The 12,825-nt window shown below is 35.6% G+C and overlaps 1 protein-coding gene across 1 annotated transcript in view; it reads left to right on the forward strand.

Annotated features, from left to right (window-relative positions):
- LOC135076675 (uncharacterized) overlaps positions 1-12,825 on the forward strand; it is a 37,414-nt gene that overhangs the window by 12,755 nt on the left and 11,834 nt on the right. Inside the window, exon 3 of the mRNA XM_063971095.1 lies at positions 10,585-10,747. Within this exon, the coding sequence (XP_063827165.1) occupies positions 10,585-10,747 (163 nt within the window). The remainder of the gene's footprint in view (positions 1-10,584; positions 10,748-12,825) is intronic.

The following is a 12,825-nucleotide window of genomic DNA, read 5'->3' on the forward strand; positions in this document are numbered from 1 at the left end:
CAAAATAAAAACATATAACACATATCTACTTACTAGATAACACCAGTCGTGTATTATGATTTTTTATTTAATAAAGGTGTGTTAACTTGAAAGCTTTCATCGATGTAAGCACGTGTGTTCAAGAAATAATGATTAATAAATCCTTTTTAGATTATCCTGCGTCTCAAATTGACGCATTAGAGGCCGAGCGTGCTCCGAGACTTCGGCCATTACATCAGCTGGACCGACAGAAATTGTGCTCGAGCTTAAAATAGTTTAGCCGACGACGAGTATACCTTCACATCAGTGAGCTAAAATTATCCAACTAAATTGGCGTATTCTAGCTGCCCGAGAATACGCCTCTTTATTTCGAGATGTATTATTTCGAGCAATGCAAGTAAACGGAATGCACTCCACCACTTGACGAATGCCCAAGTTCGCAAGACAAAAGAGCGACGGATTTGAGGTAAATCGACGAGTCGTGACGGAGTCGTTTAATCATAAGCATCGAACCTAATTAGAGTAGGTCGCGAACCCTTGAGACCGGTAATGAAAATCACAATTGAAGCTAGTCGCGACGGCAAATTGCACTTGGCATGGAATTCCTCGTCATTACCAGCGGTTCGCAACTCGGTGGATGTCAACCGGCCACGACCAGCAATTATGCTCCGTTTTATCATGCATCTCGTAAACGAACACCGTTGATACACCGATGACAACGTTATCGGTAGATACCATTTAAAAAATAAACAGACTCACACCTCAGGCGCTCTATCTATCTATTCCTAGCTGTCAGCGCATGTAATTTTGTTAAGATACAGGAAAATGTTTCTTAACACTTTACCGTGCAATTGATTTCAATTAGAGACAATATTGTTAAATCACGGGAAGGTCACGAGTTCAGTGCGCCGTAATAATTTGCTGGGGAGCTGTTTATAATACTAATTCTTCAATAAAACTGTCGACTTGGGAAATAACGTTGTTGTAGCATCTATGCGATGTTTGCAACTCACGCACTATGGTTTTAGAATCAATTTTGCGTCATGTTTTTCAGTTAATAAAAAATAATGGACATAATTAGTAGTAGATATTTTATAATGAAAATACACAATCCCCATTGCTATCAAATAATGCGCACTTGTACACAACAACACTACATGAAGATAATTTTAAATAAGGTATTCCGCAGCGAGAGCAGCACCAGCGAGTTCGAGAGTCGCCTATTTATTACTATCACAATATCCTTGTAACTTATTTTAAAATAATGGCAGCGTCGATTAACGTAATTTATAGACAATAGATGTGGATCCATTATTTATACGGTACGGTAGATGTGTGGACAGGCCTCGTACCTCCTCGTACGGTCGAGGGGGATGACCTTTAGACAAATTGGCTGTGACTCCGTGGCCAACACCATAACCATACCGTGCTCTTTAGCGTGTATTAATCTCGTGAGTATCGAAATTATAGATAACAAGCGTTGCGCGCACGCGCTGCGCTAATCAGGATTCAGGACCCAAGACGCGCTTCCTTGCTTGTCCGCCGCGAGGAAGCGAAGGCGCGCCGACCGGAATATCGAGTTCTTCCTACTTTTTCCTGCAATCTTGTTTACATAATGCTTTTTAAACTTGCAGCCGCATACGGTCAACTCCACTTGTAAGCTGTTGCTATCGCCAAACCAGATTATATTTATTTATATCATCAGCCGATGAGGAATAGCTACCTACCGCATTCAGCATACATTAGCCATCCGATAGCGCATTACGCAAGACGAAAATAATTGAAAACCTGATCCTCCCTAAGTAACAACTCCTATGATACTTATTGGCTCTAATGGTACTCGCTCATTATTATTAATTTAATAAATGAAATGAAGCAAAATAGATACGAGTACGACGAAAGCAAGATTGCCTCATCCATTCATTCATACAGCGAGTTGGCGCATGAAATTGGTACACAACAGTTAAACAGCTCTGCTTTGAGGAAATGTTAACACAGACCTAACTGATCGTCTTCAGCGCTGGCACGCTTTATGAGGCACGATCTGAAAACCTAATAGAATTATAACGTCTCGAGCGTAGTTATTACGAGCGCAATGACTGCGCTTGTCCTACAATGGCGTTATGTCCCTTTGTCTCTATTACCGTTCCGACAATCGGCCTTATCTACACGTGTATCTGGTGTCTGTATCACTCTATATGGAGGCCGTTCTATTATCACATCAGGTTGTTCAGGCCGGTCGCACGGTAAGGGCCACCATTAGCATACAAGCAAATATCGCGATATGCAGCGCTGCGCGGGCAGATTACCGTCGCGCGCGCAACACTTCCGCGCTGTATTGAATTCGGTGGAGCAACAACAGACTCCACTCCCATTGCTGGTTCACGTTTACTTGTTACTGCGATTCCCAAATGATACTATCTGGCTGCGTGGCTCCATATATTGTGGCTGGCGTGCGGTGGCCTCCTGCACTTATTATACATCCGCACTAGCCGTAATTTCAAACGGACTCGAACAAATAGACGGCCATAAGTTTATTTTTGATTGATTATTTTACCATTCGAATAATTGGTTAGTTAGGACCGCTCCGCGCCGAAAGTAGTACTTAGCAACTGTAAAATTTAATTACTGGCCTACTCCCGCACCCGTCGCTTATGTTACTTGTTATTAGGTACTACCCATTTAATGTTGTGATTTATGAAGCTATTTTTCAGGTTAAATGAGAAGTAAAATGGCAATTAATTTACAGGCGTTCATTATCAAAAACAAATATTGTTTTAGCGTGTAAGAACATTTACAATAAAATTACTTATTTTAGACATTAATACTGAAGTTAAATATATAAATCATCTTTTTAAGAAGTTGAATTACTTACTGTTTGTTTTTGCATTTAATTGTTACTTTTTTATATTTAATGGCATCGTTTAAACATAAATTATTATTGATGATAAACGATTCAATAAACGCCTATTCTTGTAACTACAGCAAAGTATCACACGTACATTGCCCGCAAAAAATATCAGGCGCCTGTTCTCCTTTTTATGATAGTAAGTAACTGATGGTTAACCGAAATAATCAATACAATTTATAACCTGTATCAATGCATGAATGCAGTTAAAAACTCATATACCGTGGAAAAGTGATTTGATAACGAATAAGTAAGTTTACTATTTAAGAACTACGAGTAGATACCTAGCTACATTGTATGGTTGTTATTAAATGTATGTATTACATAATAACCAAGTGCAAAATTAATTTTAGGTATTTTTAAATAAAAGATGATCGTGTTCCTTTCTAACACTGCGCACTTATTTATCACGGTGCAGAATTTATTATTCAAATCGGCCGCACGATTTGTGCGATAATTCGCGGCTCCCACACTGCAGGAGCTAGATAACGGGGACATTAGCAGCCGACATGTTCTTACCCTTACATTGGGCTTGTAGCCGCGTAGGTACGGAACCCGACAGTCGCAGGTCAGCTGGCCCGCGTGGGAAGACGCCAGCGTGTGCCGGCATTACATACCCACTCTTGTCACGCTGATGATGTTCTGCGGATAATGCGCTCGCGTTCCAAGTGTTCGAAGTTCGTACGCGCGCAATATCGAATCGACCTTGCTTCCTGGAACCACACGCACTATCCTGTACGACTATTTCACAGATCCAATAGAAGATACTGCGGATAGTCCTTTATCTACTGTGGAAGAGCCATAAAATTTTATTTAGGGAACACTGCTGGTAGATCGTGTAATGATAAACCATATTTTGTATTATCAAGATCTGACTGCCTTAAAAAATATTGTCACGATCCAATCATGGTTACCCTCATGGGTCATGGTGAGGCTCTTTCTTAAACTACAAAGCCAGCGGGTAGCGGGTTCAAAACTTCCGCATAGAGAAATATTAGTGTGACATCTCGAATATTCATATAGGTACCCGGAATCATCGAAGTGTGTTTATAGGTTTCTATTTGCTAATGTACAGTTCTGCTCAGTTGGGACCAGGTCTTCCCAATTTATTTAATTTATATTGACACCTAAATTTATTCTAAAGACATCATTTATACGGCTTTATCTTTGGCTATAAATCATACTGCGTCTTTCATTAACGATCTAACGTGGGTGCTTATTCGCAGATTCCTGCACACCTCGCTTAGTTACACCGCAATATTGGTATTTGTGAAAAGCGGTGTCGAAGTTCAAAGAGCAAGGCGATAAGTGTTGTCGGGATTATAGAGGGTGGGTGCGGCGTCGTGGACAAACAAAGCACGAGGGGAATCGGTTAAAGAGGTTGTCTCTGACAGGGGTCACGGTGTCTGGCGTGGCCAAGCGCGCCCCAGGCGTCGGCGACCGTCGCTCGCAGGACTCTCGCCCTGCTGACCTACAACGGCTAACATCGCCGCAGAGTCTGCGTAAATTGCCTCGGATGACAACTGGCGGCGTGTCGATAAACGGGCACAATATTGAACATCATTAAGCACGCCGCAAATGTATGTGCAATGTGCACTGATACAACCAGTCTCCAGACTGTGTTCAGTAAATTGAAATTAGCTGTATTTGGCCTGCTTTGCAAAATGGAAATCACGAACACTCGTTTGCAATGAAATGTTAGTAGGTAAGGTATAATATTTCATGTGACCCTTTGGTTTCATATTAGGGGAACCTGTTGAACCTTGGACAGAGTTGTACCTAAAACAATTGTATATATTTTTTAAATTATGCGGTTTTATGAACAGTTGTCTATAGTCCGATTTTTAATTCGACGGAATTCTGACAGCTGTCATTTTTTGACAATTCAGATGTAATAAGCCTTTTTTGCCTTGAATTATTAATAAATAATATGAAATGAAATTTCATCAAGTACAACTTACAAGAATGAACTATTGTTTGTTGTGTCAATTTAATGTACACTAATTATTATGTACATTTTAGAGTTTAAATGGAAAAAAACGTGTTTTTAACACAGTAAAACAACATATTATCATTAACGAAAATATGTATTGATCATCAATCATCATTATCGTCGTCGTAATCAACTTGGATTATAAAATTGGCATCTTGTTAAATTGGTTATTTTATGAACCTAAGATTTTATTAACAAAAGGATTTTCATAAAAAAGGTTTGCAACCCATGGATTATTGGCCAGGGAGTCCAGTAATAGAAAAATAATTTCCCAATTTTTTTTGTAACTTCAAAAATATGATAATAAAAATTCAAATAACCATTTTGAAATGATCAGTGCATTTTTAAGCCTTAGTTTTTCAAGTGAAACCTTAAATTCAAGAAAGGATTATTTTTTAATTTGTGAAAATGCTCTCCATTCATAATGGGAATGTTTCAATGTTGACAACACTTCTGAAATGTCAAAATTCCGTCGAATTAAAAATCAGAGTTTAGGGTATTAGATACGTTATTTGTCAACATTATCGTGAAGTTAGCTAAGATTCGCCGACGCCGTGCAAGTACAAGAAAAAATGGTAATTTATTATTTTACACTGACACAGTGAGTTTTTGGAGGTTTACTTCATGTCAATTTATTAAAAATGTTGCATGTTTGACAAAACGGTTATAGTTAGAATATAATCTTTATATATCTAGCTACTGGACGATATAAGTTTCAGATCCTAAGCTCAAATGGAAGTGGGTTTATTAAGCTTATTAAGTGAAGTAGTCGCAATGTTGTACCTTGACCACCCAACTAGCGATGTACCTTGGTCACTGATTTTGATTACGTTTTAATGAGAATTTTATTGTAATTAAAAAAACATATTATATCGTTATAGATACAATGCCGCGAAGACCTGAAAATAGCAACTGAAAGTCTGTTTTTGGTATATTTTCATGAAATTTCTGATGTTTTTTTTAAATTTATGTTTATCGTATCTTCATATGACTTTTTAAGATTATTTTTGTTGCTAAAGCGGTTTTAGTGGATATTTTGCTAGAATTTATGTTAAATGATAAGAAAGCAAGAAATCTAGACTGCAAGTTAAAGCCACTCCAGCGCGTGTTTTGTCCTACACGACATAACATGTCAACATTCAATAAAATTTCCCACAAAAAATGTTGAAATTTATTATATTTATGTTGATTGTGTAAGGCTAAACACGGGCTGGAGAGCCGGCTTGAAATTACGTGATTTGTTGCCAAAATATTATGAAAAATAATGAGTACAAAAAAGATGGGTGAGGATCTTTTTAAAAAAATACTTTGACTTGGATAATGTTGCTAATAACCGTAATTATGGGTATTTCAAATAATAATTCAACAGAAAATAAACAAATTGAAGCTAATATAAGCATTTATTTCAATTTAAATAGGTACAACGTACACGGTCCAAGGTACATCTGGTTTGTTGTACCTAGGACAGTTTTCCCTTTTTTTTTCTAGCAGCTAGTATGCCTAAATTTTTAAAATTATACACAATTTTATGAATGAATTATGTAGTTAATTAAATTATCTTTACATATAAGCGCACTAGACAAGTTTAACTAGCACCATTATTTTTCAAAAAATCAAAATTCGAAAAACTGGCCGAAGTACAACAGGTTCCCCTATACAAACAAGGGTAGTGAACGTAGTGATAAAGTAATTTATCGTAGTACAACACCAGAAAGAAAAAAAAACATAAGTAATTAATTAATAATCCAACAACGAGTTGCTACTGACGATATATTTTTATCTTGAAATTTTATTTTATGTCACCCAAGGAAGAACTATAATAATATTAAGAGCGAAGGACACTTTTTATTTTAATGAGGACACATTTAAAACCATAAATCTTCCCGACTTCCTGCCGTCCTTAAGCAAACTAAATTGGGTAACTACTTATTTAATCACAAGATTAATGGTTTGCCGAGAAATTACACCATATCTTTATGTTAAAAGCTATGTTAGCTTTAATTACGAACTTGATTAAGCTGCAATTACTAATTTACGGGTATGTAGATGACAAGAATACTTAGATTACTTATGTTTATTTAAAAGGGAAATCACATGGAAATGCTGCTATAAACTAAACTTTGGAGATTAGCTATGAGACTGTGATTATAGCTATAAACAATGTTCATAGCACATCTACAGAGTGGAAACGATAAGTGATCTCACTCGATTATTTCTATACAAGATATCGAAAAATTGGTTACTGATCCTGAAAGCGCTTCACGAGCTCTTTCAAATGATACCAATAACAGGTTACAAAATAAACTGGAACTATCTGAAAATTCAATGTTTCCAGCTTCCATACTAAATGTATTCCAACCCAACCACACAATTTAGAAGTATATTTTTTTTTTAAATTAAATAATAAAGTTAAAATAAACTCATAAATTGCATTCTTATTTAAAATTATTTATGAAAAACATTATTTTTAGGCTTTACTTGCTATAATATTATCCAGAGATGAGTGATATTTTAAGACTGATATACTAAATGTATGAAAGATGGAAACATTGAATTTTTGGATAAGTAGATCCAGTTTATTTTGTTACTTAATATTGATACCATTGGATAGAGCTCGTGAAGCACTTTTAGGATCAGTAACCAGTTTTACGATATCTTGTGTAGTTTTTAATATTATGAGGCTGTAGGTACCAAATGTATGGATGTCGGAAACATTGAATTTTCGGATGGATCCAGTTTATTTTGTAACCTATTACTGGTACCGTTGGATAGAGCTCATGAAGTACTTTCAGGATCAGTAACCAGTTTTTGGAAATCTTGTATAGTTTAGAAATAATCGAGTGAGATCACTTATCGTTTCCACCCTGTATAGGTTGGCTATCAGCTGTGCAGGGCAATGACTATAACTCATGATACACACTAGGTACTACTAGTGGAACCGCAGCAGCTCTACATCCCGCTAATTTCATGCTTTTGTAACAACAAGGCGTTAATTATAATCGAAGCCGACCCATCTAATTCGACCACGACTGGTTAACCATGCAAGGAAGTTTCCAATCTAACCATGCCCGGAGATTCTAGCTTTAATAAGTACTACTTACATAGCTGGGCATTAACTCGTTAATCCGTTAATCGTTAATTAACGAAGTTAACATTTCTATTAACGGATTAACTTTTAAGTTAACTTTAAAAAATGTTAACGGACTCGTTAACTTCCGTTAAATTATCCTAAGTCCGTTAATCGTTAATCCAGTACCTAATATTTACCAAAAAGTTACAGCTGCACGCTGAAAAACGCGTTCGGACAAAAACGTTCGGGCTTCCAGAACTTCCAAAACCCAAAACAACAGTTTTTGTAACCAGATCACCAACGCAACGATATAAAAAATGCAATTTATTTATTTACAACTGAATTTAAGACCAGTTCTCCTCAACCGATTGAGCTGAAATTTGGTATACTTATGTAAATACGATGACAATGCAATGTTATAGTGCCATTGAGCTGGTCTGATGATGGAGTCAGGAGGTGGCCATAGGAATTCCTAAACGAAACGGTGGAAACTTATAGAGTTTGGGTTTGTTGGATTTGTCTTTTCGAGCACTTTGGTGCTAAATTGTATTGTAATTGTACCAAGGCTCTGAGATTGGGATACAACTAATAAAAAATTGGCCAAGTGCGTGTCGTGGCACGCGCAGTGTAGGGATCCGTCGTTATCACAATATATTTCAGAAGTAAGCAATTACTTCATCTAAAGTCACTTTTAATATTTTCTTCTAAGGATTTTTTATTAGGTATGAAATTTTATAATACATGAGTAAAACGACTATTATTGTTGAACTAACTGATCTATCTTAACCGCTATAGTTTTCCTTAAAAGTTCATAGGCATTTTTTCCAGATGTTTCAAGCCAACAGTTTAGTTTTTAGAGAGGGGGGGGGGGGGGGACGCCCTACTCGGACAAAAATTGCCACTTTATACTTTAACATTTTGCAAACGGATCCCTAAATCCAAAATGGTCTTAGAAACCCCTAAGCCATTTGAAAAGAGCTATCCATTTATCTATAAAAAAAAATCATCCCCACTTTACATGTAGGGGAAATACCATAAAAAAATTATTTTTTTTTTCAAAATTTTATTCTACCGTTTTGTCGGCGTAATTAATATGTTACGGTCAAAGTGATAAATGTGAAAATTATGAATAATCGCCGGTTATTATGAATAATTACCGCATGATTTGGTAAATGTGATTAATATCAGATTATTTATGTCTGTATAAAATTAAATAGGCGGCTTAGGGGTGGCCCAAGGGCCACCCCCGCCGCACCTTAACCTATTTTTCACTTTAAATCAAAACATTATGTTATAGGCATCATGGAAAAGTAATATTATGCAAGAAACATTGCAAACTCATTATGCCAAATTATATTAATATATGATATCAAAACGTTTAAAAGTTTGGCTATACACGAGCACGTACACAAGATGTTGTTCTCTTTTATGAAATTTGCTAGTATGTACTAAGGTTGAATTATTAAATAATCACTGTTAAATGTGATTAATTTATCACTTTTACCGCGAATGTCGGTAATTATTCATAATTACCGGTTATTATTAATAATTTTCAATATATCACATTAACCGTAACATTATATACAAAATTACAGCTTCCTAGTGCTCTCGCTAATAGTTTCCAAGAAAAACCTCGGACAAACAGACATATCCTTATCAGGACTATGGAACCCTAAAAAGTGTATACCTACTCGTAATAAAATTATAATAAAAAGAAAACTTTTTTTTAAACCAAGCTTTTATTTTGAAATGCAGTTGTACTAAAACGAAAAAAATAATTGTACTTATTATGCAAGTTTCAAATAAATTTGAAAGCTTGTAGCGCAAACATAAAAGAGGAAAAAATTCCATGTGCGAATATATTAAGCTTTCGAAATTATTTGAACCTTGCATACAATATTTATATTCGTTTTATTATCACGTGTTAACGGATTAACGATTAACGTTAACTTGCGTTAAATCTTCCGAAATGTAACGTTTTAACGTTTAACGAAGTTAATTTTTTTAGTAACGGTTTAACGATTAACGAAGTTAACTATTTGATTAACGGTGCCCAGCTATGACTACTTATTAGGTACGTAAGCCAACAGCTGAGATGTCGTGCGTGCTCAATAAGCATGAAACAAGACATTCCTTAATCACTTTGGTATTCCTACCAGGTTTGAGGCACCTAAGAATGAGTCTACTGGTCATTGATTTGACTCTTTTACTAGGTACCTAGTGTTCAGTATCCAATCAGTCATTGGTAAAACTGGTTAATTCATTATAGTAATTGTGCATCGTAAGTAAATAATTCATATCACAAATTATACACCTCCATACAAAAATGTATCTTCCAATTCAAGTGGCTCAGATCTTTACGTTAATATTCATCTTCGTAAGGATCAATTTAAAAAATGTAGGAATCATAATGCCCTTACACACAAATTCACACAATCATCTCAATTTGTACTTAATTTTGTTTAGACCCTGTATCCTTTGTAACGGTATTATCATGTTAATAATTTAACGGTATTAGGGTTAACGCTTGTAAGTTACCATTATGATTGTCTTTGGTCTATTTTATTTGACAATTTCCGAACGAAATGACGTTTGAGCGCAAATTTGGACGTCATTGACATGTGTGTGACAAAGATGGTGCCCGTTTACCAGCTGGCACTCATTCTTCAGTGAAAAAAACTACAAAAACTGTTGCATTGTGCATATTGTGTTTAGCATGGCGACTGTGCTGGATTTAGTGAGACATTATCAACATTCAATAGAAAAATCTTTAAAATATGACAACGACGAGCAAAAGGTATGTCGGAGAATACCACACTGGATTGCTGTTTTCCTCGTAACTTCCATGGGGTTTTCAACCAGATTTTTATAATGGATAGTTTAGGTTCTCCCTATTAACTTTTGAACGTATTGAGCAATTTTCTAAAAGGTAGGTAGGGGTGAAGAATATCTAAATTCAAACATATGTAAGCAAGTACATTCTGAAAAAGCTCCCTGAAGTAGTACGGATTTTACCTAACACGTATTTAAATCGGGTATTGTGCTCGAGATTACAGCTGTCGGATTGTGATAAAAGAACAACACTAACATAAGTATGTAAATGAAAATACTGCTGTGGTAACAAAGTAACCTTTGAAAGTACCTGTTTTTTAAAACTATGTAGGTGCCTACTATGAATACCTATTTGAGCTTATATTTATCAATTTTTAGCACATTAGGTTATGTAAATTATTATTCCAGTAATTGCTAGTTTAAAATAAATCTAAATAAGAACAACAAACAATATAGGTAGGTATCTAACTAGAATTCTCACAGTAAAAACTAACTGACAAGATATTTTTGCTGTATTATTAATAGTAGGGGAAAGTAGTACGAGTTGATCCCCTGGGGTAAGATGATCTTTCGCGATTGTGCTGAAACCACTAATGTCATTTAGTTTCTTTCACTGGTAAAACATAGCTCTGGACACATCCCCGCCTCAGTCAAATCGTAATGGTGGCGTGAGCGATACATCAAATTTGACGAGAAAAAAGAAAAATTGTGTACTTCTGATCTAAAATAGGCATGACTTTGAGCTTATGTTACTTTTATTCAAACAATGTTAAATGTAATTACTGTTGTCGTTAGGCTTTCTATTATGTTTAATTTTAATATTTTGGCCATAAAAACGTAGCCGCGTACTTGTAGATTATTTTAGCAAATATTTAACAAAAAGTGGGACTTGGGTCAAGATGATCCCTTCCTATATGTACGAGATGATCCCTGGGAATTAAAAGAAAAAAGTCAATGGAGTACTTAGGTAAAGGGAAGTGAAATAAAAGAAAGAGAACTTCATAACTCACCTGAGTCTGAAGGAGATGATACTGAGTGGTTGTACTGAACAGAAAAGTTTTCAACCGATACCAAGGGTGAAGGATGGATAAAATGTTATGCATGTGGAAAATGGGGCCATAAAGCATGTGCTGGGGTAGAGGGTGATGAAGCAGGTGAATTTATTTGCGATATATTCAACACAGCTCTAGGCAAAAAGCGTTTCAATTATTTAAACGCTTTTTAGCAGGTACTAAGAAAGAATCAGTTATTTTCGTTATTTAATTCGTAAATGTTTTTCTTTTCTAACTTTTTAACGATTTGTTCGCATAATTAGGTACTCCGTAAGGAATATAACCAGAAAAGAATAGATCATAGAACAGAATCATAGTCATAATCATCAATATTTGTGAACATTGTATCGTCATAATCATCAATTTTAAATAATCACTGTTAAATGTGATTCATTTATCACTTTTACCGCGACTGTCGGTAATTGTTCATAATAACCGGTTATTATTATTATTAATAATTTTCAATTTGTCACATTGACCGTAACATATACATCGATACGTATCTTGTATGTTCCAACTGTCAATAATGTGGGGGGGCCTGGCGACCTGTGTCACAGGTTTCTTTGAAACCTACTTCAGGCACCAGTCTCTCACAAGTGATAGGAATTAAGCTAAGACTACTATTATAAGACCTTGTATTTAAGTACGCATGTTTCCTACTTTGTGAAGAGAGAAATAAACAATTTATTTATTTATTTATAGGGATCATCTTACCCCTACCTGGGGGATCATCTTACCCACAGGGGTGTACAAGATGATCACTTTGTAAGGTTTTGCAAAAAATGAAATATTTTAATGAAACCTCAATTAATTTCTAGTTTTGAGTATAAGGAAAGTTGGATAGATAAATATACTAGTAGTAATCGTCTTTATTTTTGGTTTACCTTGAAAAATATGTATTTTACAGCGATTCCCGCTTAAGGGGATCATCTCGTACTACTTTCCCCTATTTCATCACTGTCATCATCATTTATTGGAGATGCAAGTGATG

Source organism: Ostrinia nubilalis, chromosome 12, assembly GCF_963855985.1.
Source record: "Ostrinia nubilalis chromosome 12, ilOstNubi1.1, whole genome shotgun sequence".
NCBI lineage: Eukaryota > Metazoa > Arthropoda > Insecta > Lepidoptera > Crambidae > Ostrinia > Ostrinia nubilalis.